This window comes from Canis aureus, chromosome 22 (assembly GCF_053574225.1).
Source record: "Canis aureus isolate CA01 chromosome 22, VMU_Caureus_v.1.0, whole genome shotgun sequence".
NCBI lineage: Eukaryota > Metazoa > Chordata > Mammalia > Carnivora > Canidae > Canis > Canis aureus.
In genome coordinates this window covers 11,184,599-11,203,531 of record NC_135632.1, presented here as the reverse complement: position 1 = coordinate 11,203,531, position 18,933 = coordinate 11,184,599, and the positions used below count along the sequence as shown (strand labels likewise).

The 18,933-nt window shown below is 40.5% G+C and overlaps 1 protein-coding gene and 1 long non-coding RNA gene across 9 annotated transcripts in view; one reads left to right on the top strand and one right to left on the bottom strand.

Annotated features, from left to right (window-relative positions):
- The window catches only part of LOC144293758 (uncharacterized), a 28,038-nt gene extending 15,466 nt beyond the window's left edge, over positions 1-12,572 (top strand). Inside the window, exons 2-3 of the long non-coding RNA XR_013360992.1 lie at positions 5,278-5,342; positions 10,910-12,572. This is a non-coding gene — a long non-coding RNA (uncharacterized LOC144293758). The remainder of the gene's footprint in view (positions 1-5,277; positions 5,343-10,909) is intronic.
- Positions 12,573-17,629: 5,057 nt separating this feature from the next.
- The window catches only part of PLSCR4 (phospholipid scramblase 4), a 39,647-nt gene continuing 38,343 nt past the window's right edge, over positions 17,630-18,933 (bottom strand). For all 8 annotated transcript variants that reach the window (XM_077864788.1, XM_077864791.1, XM_077864787.1 and 5 more), the window contains one exon: positions 17,630-18,359. In XM_077864788.1, the coding sequence (XP_077720914.1) occupies positions 18,312-18,359 (48 nt within the window). In that variant the 3' untranslated portion in view covers positions 17,630-18,311. The remainder of the gene's footprint in view (positions 18,360-18,933) is intronic.

Below are 18,933 nucleotides of genomic sequence, written 5' to 3'. Positions count from 1 at the left end.
CTCTTAAATAATATTAATTTATTCGCTACATGTTAACTATGTGTTAACATATATTTTATGGAAAATATATTTCCATAAGAAGAATGGTAAATTTTTTTTTTGAAGAATGGTAAATTTTAAAAATATTTTGCTTAATAGAAAACAGTTGGATTTTCATATCTTCTACATTCAGTTGGTTGTGACTTTTTGCTTTTTGGTTGAAGTACAAAAAGAATATCTTGTCTCATACAAATACATAGACAAAAAAAAGACAAGATTATTATGAAAGCCTTTTTAGATAATTGTGGATATCTTTTGATGCCACAACAAAATTTGCATCTGAAAGGTTAGTTGCAAAGTGAATCATGTCAAAGAATGTTTGGTACTCTGTTACATTAAAATTCATTGGTCTGTTTTGCACTTTGAATGGATTTTTATGTATTATGTTGTAACAGTGTGCATTAAAAATGTGAAGTACATTGGCTCATTGAGTTATGCAGATCTTCCAAATACACACTCGAGATAATCAGAGTGAAAAAAGTCAAACTCAGTATTATTATGAGAATGGCTTTGACTATTTCTAGACAGTACAGTAGTGGTTAAGAGAACAGGATCTGGCGTCAGACTCCTGACAGACTCCTTGGTATGATTATCAGCCATATGGGGAAAAATCTGTGCATCCACTTATTATAGGACTAATACAAATACCTTAATCATTAGGATTGCTGTTATATTGAAACACCATAATACATGTAGGTACTGGTGCACAGTCACTGAACAAGAATGACAGTTCTTTTTACATTTCCTTTGGTTCCTAATTTTATCCTGTGCTTCTAGTTTGTATCTGTGTTATTTACTTTGACTTCATTTCCTCCTCTCACTTCTGATATTCAAGGTATATGTGACCCAGGTCAAACCTGAAAAAAATTGTCAGAGATTAGATCTTTGGCTAAATCCAAACTGGAAGTCAGGGAGACAGGCAAATGCATATTTTTTTTTTTAGAAAAAGAGAAATTTTCTAGAATTTTAAGAGGTAAAGAAAGTAGGTCTTTAAATTCTAAGGATTCAAAAGCTGCACAGGTAAAGGATATAATTTATTAGGGATATTTCCTCATTAAGGAAAGGATATGATTTACTAAGAGGAGTCTATTCCTAGGGCTTCCTTGAGCATCTCTGTAATAGGAAGCAGAGCTTCTCCTTCAGGCTGCTTGAGTTGATGGAACAATTGGAAAAAGCATTATGTCAACCTAAGAAGAATGGTTGCATTTGGCTCCTAGGCCATGGAAAAAGTAGCTGACTTCAGCTCTTTGTCAGACATCTGACTCAACTTGGGTTCAAATTTCCTGTTTTGGTTACTATTGCTGTGTAACAAGTTACCCCAAATGGCAGTGTCGTTTAAAACAACTGTTTTATTAAGCTCGCAGAGTCTACCATCAGAAATTCAGACAGGCACAGTATGAACAGCATGGCTCTGCTTCTCCTCCTCAAGGGCCGCATCTGGGAAGATCTGAAGGCTAGGGGAAAGTCTACAGAGCTAGAATCATCTGAAGGCTCATCCACTCCCATTGTGGGGGGCAGCACCTACACACAGTCTATCCATGGGGCTGAGGCTAACTCATAATATGGCAGCTTTAAGGTAGTCAGAAGTTACATGGTGGTTTAGGGCTCCAAGTGTGAGTATTCCAGAAAATAAGTTAGAAATTGCCTTGCCTTTCATGACCTAGCTTTATAAGTCACATTGTATCATTCTCACCATACTAAATTTGTTGAAACAACTGTCACAAGACTTATGTGGTGTGATCATGTTTCACATACATATTCACACACACACACAGATGTGCACGTGTGCATACACACACACACAAACTCATTTAAATTGTGAAATTCTCACTCCCATGCATGGAGACACAACACTGAAAGAAATGCATCAAAATGTAAACTCTCGTTACTCCTGGGTGGTTGAATTATGAGTGATTTTATTTTCTTTATTTCTACTTTATTTTCCCATTTTCCTTGCCAAGCTTTCTCGTTCAATCTCTTCATACCTAGCTCTGCTACCAAAGAAACCTTAATCCTTCTCAAACTCAGTTCATCCAGGCCCCAAACTATCCGAGTCTACCTCTGACTCACTGGGCTCTGAAGCCTTTTGTTGCTTTTCCTATTCATTCTTTATCACTGGGACTAAGCTCGTGGGGTAGGACTGTTCTTTATCTTAAGCTCCAGAGAACAGTTTCCTTGTCTGGAACTCAGGCAGCTTAAAATGTGGCCACAAATTCTTTGACACTACTCCTCACCTCTTGAATATAAGCCCTCAACCCAAGGTTTGTTTCTCACTGACATCCTGCTCTAAACAGATTTATATTTCAGCTTTATTCACTTCTGCTGAGTCTCTAAGTTAGCCTTGATAGAGTTCCCTGGTGCCTGGGTTTCTGTGCCCAGTGCCAATAGCCTGACACTGAGCTTTAGTTGTTATTGCTGTTTTTTAAGTATTTACCAGTTTGAAGACATCTTCCCAACCTAGAAATAAATAAAGTCACTAATTACTCCTATGTATAAACATAAAAGTCAAGGCTCAGATACAAGAAACCTTCTGCCCTATAAACAAGTCCCTGTTATCTTTCATTAATGTGCCACTCCTGATACAATAGCAAAGAAGTTTTAAAAAATATTGCTACCAACAGCCATTACTCCTCCCTTCCAGAAACTTCTGACATAGCTTCAGGTTGATCATTTGACCAACTGGAGTGTCCTTGTTTTCTCCTTGTAACAAATGTCTAAAACAATAGTGTAAACTTCCATCTCCTCAACTAGTAGCTTCATCTACTAGCAACCAGTTGCTCTGAGATAGCAATGAGTTTGACTAACATCTCCCAGGCTCCCATGCTTACTTCTGAGGCATCTGTTGGATTCCTAACCCTAGAGACAAGATAGGGCCTAGACAGGAACACTTTCTTGCAAAACAAATTGGTGAGGAGAAAATTATTCCTGGATTTATATCCCAGGAAAATCAATATATCCACATAAAAGTCAAATATCTCTTGCCAAAAAGCTTAGAAGATTATAAAAGTAGGGAGTCAAGCGGAATATATACAATATGTTATATTCTTAAAGATTTTTTTTCCTTATGATCAATGAATATTTCCAAGTAGTGTCTCCTTCAAAGTAGCCACAGTGGCTAGGGACACAATTACTCTAATGATGCTATTCTCATCCATACCTTTTTAAATTCATCTTTTTGGAATTATTATTATTATTTTTTTGGAATTATTTTTATAGAGGCCATATTATTTTGCCTATACTCAATGCATTTAGCTAACTTTTATTTAGTCTCTGTTCCTGCTAGACACTATTGTATGCAGTGAAGATATAATGGTAAACATGAAACACAAAATCCTTGCCATCTCTGGAACTCTTATAAACAAATAAACATAATGTTTCTAAAAAAAAAAAAACATAATGTTTCTGATGGTGTTAAGTGCTGACAAGAAGGAGAGAGTGATTTCTGAGATTGAATATTTTAGACAGAGGAGTCAGGGCGTGCCTTTCTGAGCAGGTGAACTGTGAAAAAAAGGAATAAGCTACTTTAGGATCTATGAAGGATGACCTAGGACCCTGGGAGAAAACTGAGTTTACTTCACAGCATATGGGTAAATGGAAAGCTACTGGAGGAGTTTCAAAAGGGTGTAACTTAATTTGGTTAATCTTTGAGAATAGATTTGAGATAAGTGGGTGAATGTGGTGAGTGATTCAACTGAGTCATAGAACTTATGGTACAGACTGAGTTTTGTAGTTTGGGGAGTCATTTTTAAAACATGATTTCCAAAACTGTTGTTAGCAACAGAGACCTTAGAACATTTTCTACATTGGCCTTGGACTTAGGGCAAGTTCGTAAGGAATCGAATGTGTCTAAGAATTGAACATATGAAATATATATAGGTAGATAATAGGGGTGAAATATATATAGGTAGTTATATATAGGTAGGTAACAGGTAGATTATGTTGCTTCCTTTTAGGAGGGTTAAATATGTTATTTGATTTTTTTTTAAGGTTTTATTTATTTAGAGAAAGAGCATGGGCGTGGGTACATGAGTGGGGAGAGCAGAGGGAGAGACTTTCAAACAAATTCCATGATAGGCAGGAAGCCCCTTGGAGGCTCTATCTCACAGCCTTGAGATCACGACCTGAGTCTAAACCAAGAGTCAGATGCTCAACCAATTGAGCCACCCATACCCCCCCATGATGTTTGATTTTTAAAAAATGTTTCATGAAAACTGTAATAGTACACTTGAATCTAGAGCTTGTCTAAATGAATGCATATTCAAACTTAGAAGAGCCCAACATCATGCAGTCTCCTTGTACCCTAAAAACAGAACTGGGTTCTGGTTCATAAAGGGAACTTAAATTAATCTATCTAGACGTATGGAAACATGGCATCCATACACATTTTTTTTTTTTTCCATTTCACTTAACTTTACCACTCAGACTTTGGGAATCTTCCCGTAAGTTTGTCTGTGATTCATCCTTGGGTCAGATGACTTAATGCTTCCATCTAACCAAGAAAAGGGAACATGATTATTTAAGAAATCCACGATCCCCACTCAGGATGCCAGGAGCCTCTAAGGGGGCTAATCTTGTGGCTTGGCACTTTTCGTCTTTTCTTTTTCCTTAGAAAAACCAATGCTTACAGTTGGCCTGCTAACTGGCATTTCTTTTATCCCTTGAGGGTATTTCTGGGTCAGTATGCTTTGATAGCACATAAAAGACTCTACAAGAGCCCAGCTAGATTTCTTTGTACAGAGCAAAACAAACCCTGTTCCTACTCTTCCTTCTTTTCTTTTACTAGTAAACATGCTAATATTTGGAGTAGTCCAGTCCTATCCACATAATTATCTCATTGGAAGTCTCACAAAAACACTTATCAGAAAAAGAAATTTATCAAAACAATTCAGGCATTATGATTTTAATATTACAGATGCAAAAGTGGAGGAGCACAATAGCTTCCTTTGTAGCCTAAGATCATTTAATTAGCAAGGGCAGCTGCTGAACTCAATGCAAAGTCTGGGCCCCCCAAAATTCTTGTACACTCTGATACACCCCATGTCTCTCCAGAAAACACCCCAAACTTGCTAGTTATGTGCTTCCCCACCCCTAAATGAATATTGGACACTGTCCCAGGGTGTTTGGTGTTCCCTTATCATATATTTGTTACTGATAGTGGTGACTTGTCTGGTTAATAAATAATTCTAGGCAATAGTTTTCAGATTGGCACAGATAATAATACTTCTTTCTTTTCAATAGACCATATACTGAAGGAGACCCTGTGGCTTGTGTTCGAAACTGACACTGAAGGCAGCAGTTAGGAGGTATGTTTTTCTAAATTCCTAGTTTAACGCTGACAGGATATACCCTGAAGGTTACATTTCCACATGAATAAAAGCAGGATGATACCTTAAAACAAAACAAAACAAAAAAGGTCATGCACACTCACACTCACACACAAGCCAATCCAACTGTGCATTTCCTTGGTTTAGTGTCTTTTCTGTGTGGTTCAGAAAAAAAAAAAAGATGAGCAAAATCCTCAAGTAGATTGGTTTAGTTGGCTGAAAGAAGGAAGGATTAAGGGTGGGGTGGGGGAGATCCATGTGGGGTTGGGGAGTTATTTATTTATTAAGCTGGGTAGGGGAAACCAGGAAAGGAATTGAGCCAGTGGTTATAAAATCTAGGAATACTGGGGAAGAGAGATAAGTAATGAAAACTTTAATTTATTTATTTATTATTATTTTTTAAAGATTTTGTTTATTTATTCATGAGATACACAGACTGAGAGAGAGAGGCAGAGACACAGGCAGAGGGAAAAGCAGGCTCCATGCAGGGAGCCCGACATGGGACTCGATCCCGAGTCCCCAGGATCACACCCTGGGCCGAAGACAGGCGCCAAACCGCTGAGCCACCCAGGGATCCCTGATTAAAGCATCATCTATGGGGTAGATCTTATAGGGACAAGCCTCTACCAGGGATCTCTCTGGTTTTCCAGCTCTGCCCGAGACGGAGAGGGTAATTCTGTTTCTATCCCATTCTGTAAACATTTTATTGCCAGAGAACACCACATATCCTTAAAAATAGCTTTATCAGAATAAAAATAATTTGTATTTCTTTCCTGTGTCTCTCTCGTAAATGGTTTCACTCACAAAGTAATCTCTCAAAACACCAGCAATGTAAATATAGTTTCCCTTTGAGAGTTATAGAGCTGTCGGGGAAGAAAATAGTGTAAGTTCTCTGGGATTTCTACATCAAGGCAGTTCCTGTGACTACACCTCAAACAAGTGCCGCGAACATGTTATAACACAGAAAGTCACAAAGGCAAATGGGATGAGGAGAGATATGCAAACATATGGAATGCAGAGAAAAATAGAATTTATTTTATTTTATTTTTTACTAGTAGAGAAAATAATAGCAAAGCAATTGAACGGGATAAAAATAGATACTGAGAGTTGCCAGGGAGACCGCTGACCTCCTATACTCCTGATTCCTGAATAAAATATTCCGCATCCAGCCATGTCATCTGTATGTTACCTGTCACATCTGGGCAAGAGTTGGGCTCCATTGAGCATTAGCTGTATTAGCTGTATTAGCTCTCCCTGTTAGGGTAGTGGCCTGATCGTCTTTGCGGAACTGATATTCCTTTTAAACTGACAATTACATTTCTTCAAGGCAGGAAAATCTAGCAAACAACAAATAATAGCCTTTTACAAGTACGTATATACATACATAATAATGAATTGAACTCGGATGCGAGTGGTGACTAGACAAGACAGCATTATATCAACGGCTGAATGAATAAACTTCTATCACCCATGACATAAACATTTTAAATGCTTTTGTTGCTGTTGTAGCCTAGTAATTCCGTTTTGTCTCTAAAGTTGGAAGACTTCCGTGAAATTACTCTGGTTTATTGAAGTAGACAATAGATATGTGCGTAAAAATGAGTTAGAGCATTATCTTTTTTTAAAGATTTTATTTATTTATTCATGAGACACACACACACACACACACACACACACAGGCAGAGACACAGGCAGAGGGAGAAGCAGGCTCCACGCAGGGAGCCTAATGTGGGACTCGATCCTAGGTCTCCAGGATCACACCCGGGCTCAAGGCGGTGCTAAATCGCGGAGCTACCCAGGAATGCCCGAGTTAGGGCATTAGAACACAGAAGGCAGCGGCCACCGGATCCGCATTGTGTGCTCCTCCCGCTGCTCCCCCCTGTCCCCGCTGCACCTCTCGCTGCTTCCCCTGCTGCACCCCCCGCTGCTCCTCCCCCTGCTCCTCCGCTGCTCCTTCCTCTGCTCCCCCCGCTGCTCCCCCCCTGCTCCTCCCCCTGCTCTTCCCTCTGCTCCCCCCGCTGCCCCTCCTCCTGTTGCTCCCCGCTGCTCCTCTCCCTGCTCCTCCCGCTGCTACTCCCTCTTCTCCCCCCGCTGCTTCCCCCGCTGCTCCTCCTCTGCTCCCCCCTGCTCCTCCCGCTGCTCCTCCCTCTGCTCCTCCCGCTGCTCCTCCCCTGCTCCCCCTGCTCCTCCCCTTGCTCCTCCCTCTGCTCCCCCCGCTGCTCCTCCTCCTGTTGCTCCCCCACTGCTCCCCCCCTGCTCCCCCCTGCTCCTCCCGCTCCTCCCCCCGCTGCTTCTCCCCTGCTCCCCCCTGCTCCTCCCGCTGCTCCTCCCTCTGCTCCTCCCGCTGCTCCTCCCCTGCTCCCCCCTGCTCCTCCCCTTGCTCCTCCCTCTGCTCCCCCCGCTGCTCCTCCTCCTGTTGCTCCCCCACTGCTCCCCCCCTGCTCCCCCCTGCTCCTCCCCCCGCTGCTCCTCCCCCCGCTGCTCCTCCCCTGCTCCCCCCTGCTCCTCCCTCTGCTCCTCCCGCTCCTCCCCCCGCTGCTCCCCCCCGCTGCTCCTCCGCTGCTGCCGCAGCTCCCCGCGCTGGGACGAAGCTGGGCTCCGGGCGCCTGGGCTCAGCAGTAGGTGCCCTCGGGCAGCTCCTGGAAGGCGGAGTCCCCCGGCGCACGCACCGCGCGGCTTCCCCGACCTCGGTGTGAGCCTCCTTCCCGCTGTGGCCCATCCCGGGGGGAGGGTGGCCAGGGGAGGGGGCCGAGCCTCGCCCCGGTGCTGGCACTGCCTTCCGGCTCGCAGCCTGGAGCAGGGCTGCAGGGGAGTGGGCTTGGCCCCACCCAGCCATCACCTGGAGCCAGCCCCTGCCCCTAGACACCCCCAGACCGCCAGACCCACTACCAACCACCCACTTCCATGGGGGGATGGAAGGGATGAGCGAGTCCGAGGAGCCTTGGAGGGTGTCTGACCTCACTGTCTCGGGCTCCAGCATAAACAGACATGCGCTGGCTCACACGGTTCAGTGAGAACCCCAGCATCTGCACAGGCCTCCCGCTGCAACCCCACCCCCGAGGCCCGGGACCAGGCCGGCCTAAGGGACAGGACAGGCCGCACCCCGCTCCGAAGTGCTGAAATTCCACTACAGCCTCAGCCTGGGGGGGCGGGGGTGGGGGGTGGAGTTCCTAACACTAGGGGCCTGGCCCTAAGACCCTGCTCCCCAGCCTTCAACTGAGGGGATATTTATTTGGGGGAGAAAGTTTGGAGGGGAGAGAGACTGTATTAAGAAAATCAACTTTAAAAAGACAATTGAGAACATCAGAACTTTGAAACAGTTTTTTTTTTTTTTCCCTATTGCTTAAAATTCCAATGTTGTGAAAGATGTTGCATCACAGTGTTTTAAATCACTACATTTTTGGTGTGGTGGAAGGAAATTGGAATAATACATGGAGATCTGTATTTTTACTTCTGGTTCTCACTCTGAATTCCCGGTGTAACTTTGGGCACTATCTGAGCCTCTCTCAATTTCATTTATATAATAGAATGTAGAGCAGATAGTCCTTAGTGCCCCTTCTAACTCTAAAATCCTTTGATTATATTCATGAAAACTTCTAGATTAGTACCAATATATTCTTGACTGAGGAAAAGAAAAAACCAGCACACTTTATTGAAGAGCTCATGAGCTGGTGCTGCCCCCTGTAGTAGACTGGCCAGGGGGGGCTGCAAACTAGATAAATACTTTGTCATTTAAATTGCTTCTCTCAGTTCCTCTCTAGGGGCCATTCCAGCACAATCAAGAGCTTTAAAAAGTAATTTGTTTGTTTCCATCAGTTATAATGAAAGAAATTAAAACGCAAATAAATTATGTTTAATAATTATTAGCTAAGACAATTCGAGCAAACATGTCAAAACTACCCAAGGAATGGTTTGTTTCTACAATTAAAAAAATAAATTAAAAAAAATAAATAAATTTATCTGAGCCTGGATTGCAGAAGAGCTGACACTATTTTAGATGAAGCCTTTTTATTTAACAATAGCATTAGACACATTAAACACATTTTAAGAGAATCTGGAATTCAATAATATGATAGAGGGATAATATACATGGTTTCAAATAGAAAATAAAAAAGTTAGTTGTAAATTAGGTCTAACAAATAATATAAAAGTTCAAAATTGTTTTAAATTTTGTATTTCTGTTAAAGCATTGTCCCCTGAATATTTTATTTTATAATAGAATTTTGTGCTGTTAAAAAAAAAAATAGATCAGTTCCATTGCTGACAATGTTGCAAAGAGCATCTTAAAGCCCTTTTGCTATAGCATACATAGAAAGTCTAGCTAAAGTATAACCAAAAGTTATGTAAATGCAAAATGTAGCTCCTAAGAATGTAGGAGAATTTAGTAGAGGTCAAAATCAGGCACGATCTGAAATCTTTGACTATTAAACCGATGCTGACTCTTTCTCTGGCATCCCAGAGCCAAGTTACCAATCTTTATTGGCCAGTGGCTTAGACTTCACCTACTAAGATGAGACAGGAGATGAGCCATGGGCTTAAGCAAAGGCGTAGTGTTGGAATAGAGACTACCAATAAAATGGGAACTTTCTTTTTTTAAAGATTTTATTTTTCATTTGAGAGAGGGAGGGAGAGAGCACGAGTGGAGGGGAGAAGCAGAGAGAGAGGGAAAAGCAGTCTGCCCCGCTGAGCAGGGAGCCCAATGCAGGGCTCCAGCCCAGGACCCCGGGGGCTCTTAAAATAAGAACTTTCAGAGACACACACTCCAGTGTAAAGGGTGAACTTGAAAAAAAATTCACCTACCGGGAAACTGCGATAAAGAGAAAGTTGGACTGTTTTGGCTTGTGCTATAGGTACAGAAAAAATTGTTTGCTGAGAATTTGTAACTAAGATTATCCTCATTTTTTTTTTGTTTTCATATTTAAAATGCATACATGTGTTGGGAAGCACCAAACTGATGGAATGGCATAAAAGTGATCTTCAGTTGGGAACACCACTGGGTTATCAGCAGAACCCAAAGCACACCTGTAGGAGAGAACATACCCCCGGATAAAACCCCTTGGAGCCTCATGAGCTTCCCAGCCATAATCCTAAACTTCAGAGACCAAATGGGGTAACATGCCACCATCTTCCTCTATTTCTATGTCCCTGTATTTCTGAGTTAACACACAATGATAAACCACACAACACAGAGGCTAAAGAAGCACCAGGTCCAGTGGTTTAGAACGCAGCCTCCGGAGCCCCCTTCAACTAATGGTTCTGTGGACATGAGCTAGCTGGCTTCCTTTGTGCAGGATACCTAAATCTCCATTTCCTCATCTATAGAATGGGAATTATTATAGTCGTCTTATCTTACAGGGTTATGAGAATGGAATGAGTTAGTACATAGAAAATCCATGCAAGCAGAATGGTGCCCAGAGTAGAAGCACCAGAAAGAGTAGCTGCTCTCGTCCTCATCATCATCGTCACCGTAGTTCTCTATCTAGTTAGTTGACCACATTATACCACCTGTCTCATGATTGCGCTGGTTTCCCTTTCTATGTGCCCAGATGCACATTCATCTACCCTGGAACTGAATCTGGAGGCAAACCCAGCAACCACACATCTCAAAATTGTCGGAGTTCCTACGGCTGGCCTCCCGCGGATAAGCAGCAGAACAAAGAGCTGCAAGAAAATGTCCTGGGCCATCGTTGAGCTAGCTAATTACAGAAGGCTTTTAGAGTTGGCTCTTTGCTTTTTGTTTATATATTATGTGAAGAGGCACCGTAAGAGGTGCCTCCGCCACCCCGACCTCAGCCCCGACCCCACCTCTGCCATACTCACCAGTGCCCACTCACCCCCTCGTTGATTTCTAGTTGGACCTTGACACTGGGCAACTCTACAAGCTCCCAACTTCGCTGAAGTTCACCTGCTGTGCTCTCCCTCCCTTCCTCTTCCAGGAGGGGTCATGTTTCTCGCCTTTCATCCAACATTTCCATTTTCCTTCATTTACTGTAGGGTGGGAGGGGGAATTCCTAGCTCCATCTTCTTCTGTTATCTCGTGATGAAGTTTGTTTCTTCCTCTGAAAAATGGTGTTGATGTTTGTCTCATGATGAAGTTGTGAGAATCGGGTAATCTATATTTTCAAATAAAATGATTTTTATTTTATGCAATAATTATTTAAATTTGTGCTGCAATTGCATACTTCCCTGCTGTATCCTTGCTGAGGGATAGAGGACTACCTTTGCTAGATAGAGGACTGTCTCCTTGAACACCTAACACACTGTCATATGCACATTAGAACTCTGTTCACTGGGGGATCCCTGGGTGGCGCAGCGGTTTGGTGCCTGCCTTTGGCCCAGGGCACAATCCTGGAGACCTGGGATCGAATCCCACGCCAGGCTCCTGGTGCATGGAGCCTGCTTCTCCCTCTGCCTATGTCTCTGCCTCTCTCTCTCTCTCTCTCTCTGTGACTATCATAAAAATTAAAAAAAAAAAAAAAAACAACTGTGTTCACTCATTCAACAAATATTTTTTGAGCATCTCAGCTGTCCCACTCTCACAGGCTCTGTGTTTACTGTAACCACCAATCCCTGCTTTCCTTGATGGAAATTTGCTGAATTGACCTCTTTGATTGTATTTACCATGTATTCAGCTCGCAGACAAAACAAAAATGCATCTCATTCACCTCCACCAGTGCCAGGAAGCGCACCTGGGCTAATGACACAACCAGCCTAAACTATCTGATTAAATGGGATAGAAATATATAGCACCTGAGATGGTGCTAGTGACAAGGCCTCTACCAACTGTGCCAACATCTCACTGAACACCTGCCAGCATGGCCCTCAGATATGTAAATTTTGTGTTTAAAAGTCTGTCTCATCCATTAGCCTGTGAACCCCTGAGGGTAGTAATTATGTATTTTTTACCTTTGTATTTCCCTCTGCCTTCAGATATAGTTCTATGCTTGAATTTAGTAGAGGCTCAATAAAGTAATTATTAATAAAATGAAATAGTGGAGAGAAGGGTATGTTTTTTGAATGGTAAAACTTTTTACTGGGTACTATGATAAATATTCCAAAAATATATCCACTGATTGCATTATGATTCATTAGGCAGATACTGAGTGAAAGCCTACTAGGTGCTATTAGTAGCCATGTTAAGTGTCACCAAGTATAATATTATGCTAGCTCACTCTGACTACACTTGGAATGTATCATGCTGTTTTTCTCCTTTCTGGGATTTACAATTTAAGATGTCTAGAAGCAAATGGGAAACAGATTCTGTGAAGGTCAACCAAATTATGGGAAAGATCCATTCACTAGCCAAAAAGTTAAATTTGGTACTAGTTTATTAAATCCAGGCCTATGGATTTTCCAAGGGTGCATCTTTCAACATATGTTAAATTAAGCCTTAAACACTGGGGTAGTGGGCAACGGATACTGAAAAGTAGCCAGCTGTCCCAGCAGAGCAGGATGCCATTTCCTGGAATCACTGCTTATTTTATACTTGAACTTAATTGAACATCTAGTTGGTGGAGAAATTCAACTACTAAATTACTCTGGCACCCAGCTTTTTTGTATAATTTTTGGGAAATCTGGTCATTAAAATTGTTTTAAAATGCATCCTTCACTGACAGTCATAAATTCTATCAGCTTTCCTACATGATACAATGCTATAGAAATCACAGTTAAAAAATTTTTTTTAAAAGATTTTATTTATTTATTCATGAGAATACACAGAGAGGAGAGAGAGAAGCAGAGACACAGGCAGAGGGAGAAGCAGGCTCCATGCAGGGAGCCTGATGTGGGACTCCATCCTGGGTCTCCAGGATCACACCCTGGGCTGAAGGCAGCACTAAACCACTGAGCCACCGGGGCTGCCCTCACACTTAAAATTTAAATGTGCCATAAGTGGATTAGAAATAAGCATTTAGGGATCCCTGGGTGGCGCAGCGGTTTGGCGCCTGCCTTTGGCCCAGGGCGCGATCCTGGAGACCTGGGATCGAATCCCACGTCGGGCTCCCGGTGCATGGAGCCTGCTTCTCCCTCTGCCTGTGTGCCTCTCTCTCTGTGTGACTATCATAAATAAATTTAAAAAAAAATTTAGAAATAAGCATTTATAAATAACTTGATTATGTTAGAAAGCTAGTTACTACTACAAAGCACTACAATGACTTTATGAGAAGTAAGCTTATGTAAGAAAACAAGGACCCTGAACGAACCTGATAATAAATTAAAAACTATCTTTTGGGAGCCTGCATCTCCCTCTGCCTGTGTCTCTGCCTCTCTGTCTCTCATTAATAAATAAAATATTTTTAAAAACCCAACAAACCTATCTTAGTCCATTTTGGCTGCTATAACAAAAATACCATACATAGACCGGGTGGCTCATTAACAACACAGTTATTTCTCATAGTTCTAAAAGTCTAAGATCAAGGATCTAGTGGATACTGTGTGGTAAGAGCCCATTTCCTGATTCATAGGTGGCTATTTTCTCACTGTGTCCTCACGCAGATGGGTCAAGGGAGCTCCTTGCCTTCTCTTTTATAGAGGTTTTATAGAGGTACTAATCCACTCATAAGGGCACCATCCTCCTGTTCTGATCATCCACCAAAGTCTCACCTCCAAATACATCACATTAGGGCATTAAATTTCAACATATGAATTTGGGAGAACACAGACATTCAGTCCATGGCATCTGGACTGGTCTGGACAGTCCATGGTCTGGACAAAATTTATGTCCTTTTCACATGAAAAATACATTCACTCATCCTAACTGCCTTAAGAAAAAGTCTTAACTTCTTCCAGCACCAACTCAAAAGTCTGAAAGTCCAAAGTTGCATCTAAATCAGATATGGGTGAGACTCAAGTTATGACTTTAGGGCCCACCAGAGCCACATCTGGGGTAGCAGAGGAGCATGGCAGGAGAGTGTAGAGAGCAGAGCCCCCACGCGAGGTAGCACCAGGTAGTGTGTAAAGAGGTCCAACAGATATTGAAATCCCCTCCTTTGAACCAATCAGCCCCCAAGCCCTTGCAATAGGGGCCGTAATGGGAGTGGTGGCTCTGTTAACTACTAAATCACCTTCAAGGTCATTGCTCCATTGTCTTGGAAAATAGTTTCCTGGCTTCTGCTCAGAAGGCTCATCCACACTAATCTCCTTGGCCATAATATACTCAATGTTCTCATCTTTCACTGTGTGGATAGGCTGAAAAATTTCTAAGTCTTTACCTTCTGCTTCCTTTTGCTTAACAATTCTGTCTTTAAGTCATTTCTCACTCCTTGCATTTTACTATAAGAAGTCGGAGGAAGTCTAACTGCACCTCTAACTAAACATCTAATTTCATCACTTGCAAGTTCTATGTTCTACAAAACAGCAGAACATGAACACAATTCACCCAAGTTCTTTGCCACTTTATTATAAAGAGGGCCTCTCCTCAAGTTTCTTTTTTTTTTTTTTTCTCCTCAAGTTTCCGATAACATGCTCCTCATTTCCATCTGAGGCCTCATTAGTATGGCCTTTACCATTCATGTTTCTACTAACATTCTGTTCAGGATTACATAGCTATTTTCGAAGAAAGTCAAGGCTTTCTCTACAGCCCTTTTTTCTTTCTGAGCTCTCACCAAAATCACCTTTAAAGTTCTGTTAAAATATCTAGACTTCTAGAATGCATCTCAAAACACTTCCAGGTTCTATCTATTACCCACTTCTAATGCTGCTTCCACATTTTTAGGTATTTGTTATAGCAGCACCCCTACTTCGCAGTACCAATTTCTGTCTTAATCCATTTGGACAACTGTACAAATATACCATAGGCTAGGTGGCTTAAGAAACAAATATTTATCTTTCACAGTTCTGGAAGCTGGGACATTCAAGACTAAGGTACTGGATTATAAGGACACTAATCCTGTTCATGAAGGCTCCACCTCCAAATATCACTACATTGGGATAATTCATAATTTTGGGGGGGAGGGGAAGGACACAAACATTCAGTCTATAGCAGAGACTCAATCAAAAGCCAAAAAAATAAAATAGTATTTTGCTATAAACCATATTATATTTATTTAAAAGCCAAAAACAATATGATGAAGCATGAAAACACACAAATTTCAGAGAGTAGCTTTTTTTTAGTGAATCTGGTCAATTTTACACAATGAAACACTATTTTTTTAAAGATTTTATTTATTTATTCATGAGAAACAGAGAGACAGAGACAGAGACAGAGACAGAGACACAGGCAGACGGAGAAGCAGGCTCCATGCAGGGAGCCCGACGTGGGACTCGATCCTGGGTCCCCAGGATCACACCCTGGGCGGAAGGCGGCGCTCAACTGCTGAGCCACCCAGGCTGCCCACAATGAAACACTATTAAGAAATATGAGATTATAATATGAACCATAATATAAAAATATAAGACACATAGTATTACTTTTAAAAAAAGTGAAATAATAACTGTAAGAGACAACTTAAAACCACAAAAATTTTAAACAGAAATTTAAAATGTCGTATGTTAAAAGTAACACTTTTCTTAGTATTATACAGCAGGTCTTGGGATGTAGGGACATAGGCAAGTAAAAAAGGAGGTTTATAGAAATAAACTTTCTCAATACTATTTGATTTCATATATAAAACGTCAGACATTTTAAGAAATAATATAAATGTCTAAGACTAAATGCCTAATTATATTTTCAAATATAAGATAATTAGTTTTTAAAAAAACAGCAGTTTTACATTTTTTTTAACAAGCTGGTAGTAGCACCCAGAAATAAAAATTACAAGACACTGAGTAAAACAACTTTACCATGAAAAGATAAATATAATTTAAAGACAAAGCACCTTTCTTTGACTTCAATAGGAACTGTGGGCAAAGGCCCTCATCTCTGAATAATCCCATCAGAGAACACTCAGGCTTGTTTTCTTTAACAAGGAGAAAAATATATTTCATTCTACATACATACTGGCTGTGTTGAAAAATCACAGTCCAGGTTCAGATAGGAAGGTAGAGTGCAAAAGAGGCAGGCTGATTCATCAGTCTATTCACTATTACACTATACTTTTAACTAGCTTATAAAACAAGTACGTTTATACTTTAATGTTATCCTACATAATTTTACCGTTAAGCTATAGTTCACAAAGTAGCAGCATGTTTGCTGTGTTTTATTATTTTCCTTGCATAGATATAGATTTATCTATCTCTAAGTTAAGAAATATTAAACAAGGTTAAGATTTATAGTTTTTGCTTTTACAAAGTGCTACACAGAATGTCATATTTGACAGAGACAAAACTCTAACTCTTGCCATTAGAAAAACATGGTGATTATCAGGGATCTTCTTGAAAGAAAAAATATAACTATCTTTTCTGTGTCACATCAAAAAGATACAAAAGTTCAATAGGCAATCTTAAAGATTTGGCCAAACATATTTAAAATATGTTTTAAACCTCTCTGGACCAAGAGAGGTTAAATGGATTAAATGCAAGCTCCTTGGCACTGATGTCTCTAAGTTGCTCAGAGATCTAGACTGGCTGTGGCCCTACTCCCCTCTTTTCCTGATAGTCTGATCCTGACTCCATACACAGGCAGGTCTTTTTTTTTTTTTTTTTTTTTTTTTTTTTAGCCTCTATTCATCTCTTTTTTTTTTTTTTTTTTTTTTTTTTTTTTTTATTGGTGTTCAATTTACTAACATACAGAATAACACCCAGTGCCCGTCACCCATTCACTCCCACCCCCCGCCCTCCTCCCCTTCTACCACCCCTAGTTCGTTTCCCAGAGTTAGCAGTCTTTACGTTCTGTCTCCCTTTCTGATATTTCCCACACATTTCTTCTCCCTTCCCTTATTTTCCCTTTCACTATTATTTATATTCCCCAAATGAATGAGAACATATAATGTTTGTCCTTCTCCGACTGACTTACTTCACTCAGCATAATACCCTCCAGTTCCATCCATGTTGAAGCAAATGGTGGGTATTTGTCATTTCTAATAGCTGAGTAATATTCCATTGTATACATAAACCACATCTTCTTTATCCATTCATCTTTCGTTGGACACCGAGGCTCCTTCCACAGTTTGGCTATCGTGGCCATTGCTGCTAGAAACATCGGGGTGCAGGTGTCCCGGCGTTTCATTGCATTTGTCTCTTTGGGGAAAATCCCCAACAGTGCAATTGCTGGGTCGTAGGGCAGGTATATTTTTAACTGTTTGAGGAACCTCCACACAGTTTTCCAGAGTGGCTGCACCAGTTCACATTCCCACCAACAGTGTAAGAGGGTTCCCTTTTCTCACAGGCAGGTCTTGATTGACCATGCTAGTGAATGAGAAAATATGCATGGAAAATATAAACCTATAAATTTTATGATAAAAAAATGTTTTATTTGGTAATAAAATAAAAATTTCCATTGAAACTCATAAACTTGCAAAACAAAGTTTTGATACATATGCACAAATACATTTTTCCTTGTACAATAAAACATAGTATTTCTATCTGCCTTCCTTTTTGTTTTTTAATATCAAAAGTATCATTCTTTTCACCTGGAATCAAATCTGTCTTCAGTAACAGGACAAGAGGTAGGAGTGGTAGGTATAAAAGCCATCTTACTCTATCTCAAAGATAACTCTAAAAAGCTCACCATTTCATGACCTATTAATGTGAGAGCTCTAGGATTCATTTTCCCTTATTTCATGGTAAAGTGTTTTGAAGCTCATTGTAATGTGTTTACTTGGTTAATGAGTCATAGCCTTTTCAAGATTAACTCCTAGTCTACCAAGTGGACAAGACAGATAATCAATTAAAACACATGTTTAGATTGTATTCTTGCCCTTACACTCTTAGCCTACCTAATAAGAATGAGAGCTATTAACCAGTAAAAATAATCTGCAAAAGCAGATATATTTGCAAATAATTGAGAGGACTCTAAGCCCAACTTTTCTAATCGTTTTTAATTAACCATGATTGCTGATTTGCAGTGTCCATCTATCTTGATGAACGTCGTGTTGGAGATCTTTCAAAATACATGAAGTCCTGAAATTAGAAAAAGAATTATACATATATATATTATATATATATATATAGAGAGAGAGAGAGAGAGGGAAATAAATATATATATATATATATATATAGAGAGAGAGAGAGAGAGAGAGAACTGTATGTATAAAGATACATACTAATTAGATGCAATGCATAAAATATTATCCTTTATAATTTATCAGGTGGTCCTCATTCTAGTTAAGAATAAATGAATCGAATGAAATCTTTACGAAGAGGACCTAATATGAACAGCAGCAATTACAAACTTGGAACTGCTGATAGCCAATAACTTTAGAGTTATTTTATTTCATTAAGAAGTCATATGATAGGCATCCTTAAGTAATGAGAAAGACAACATGCAATGATGATAATTACACCCACTGGATGCCTAATATACTCCAAGTACTCTTCTGGCCCCTGTATTCATATGATAGTTAATGCTCATCACCCTAAAAAATATATGTATTTTTATCTCCATTTTACAGAGAATGGATAATTATCTCCATTTTAAGGAGAATGAGGCCTGGAAGTGCTAAACACTGCAAAACATGTAACTAGTAAGTGGCAG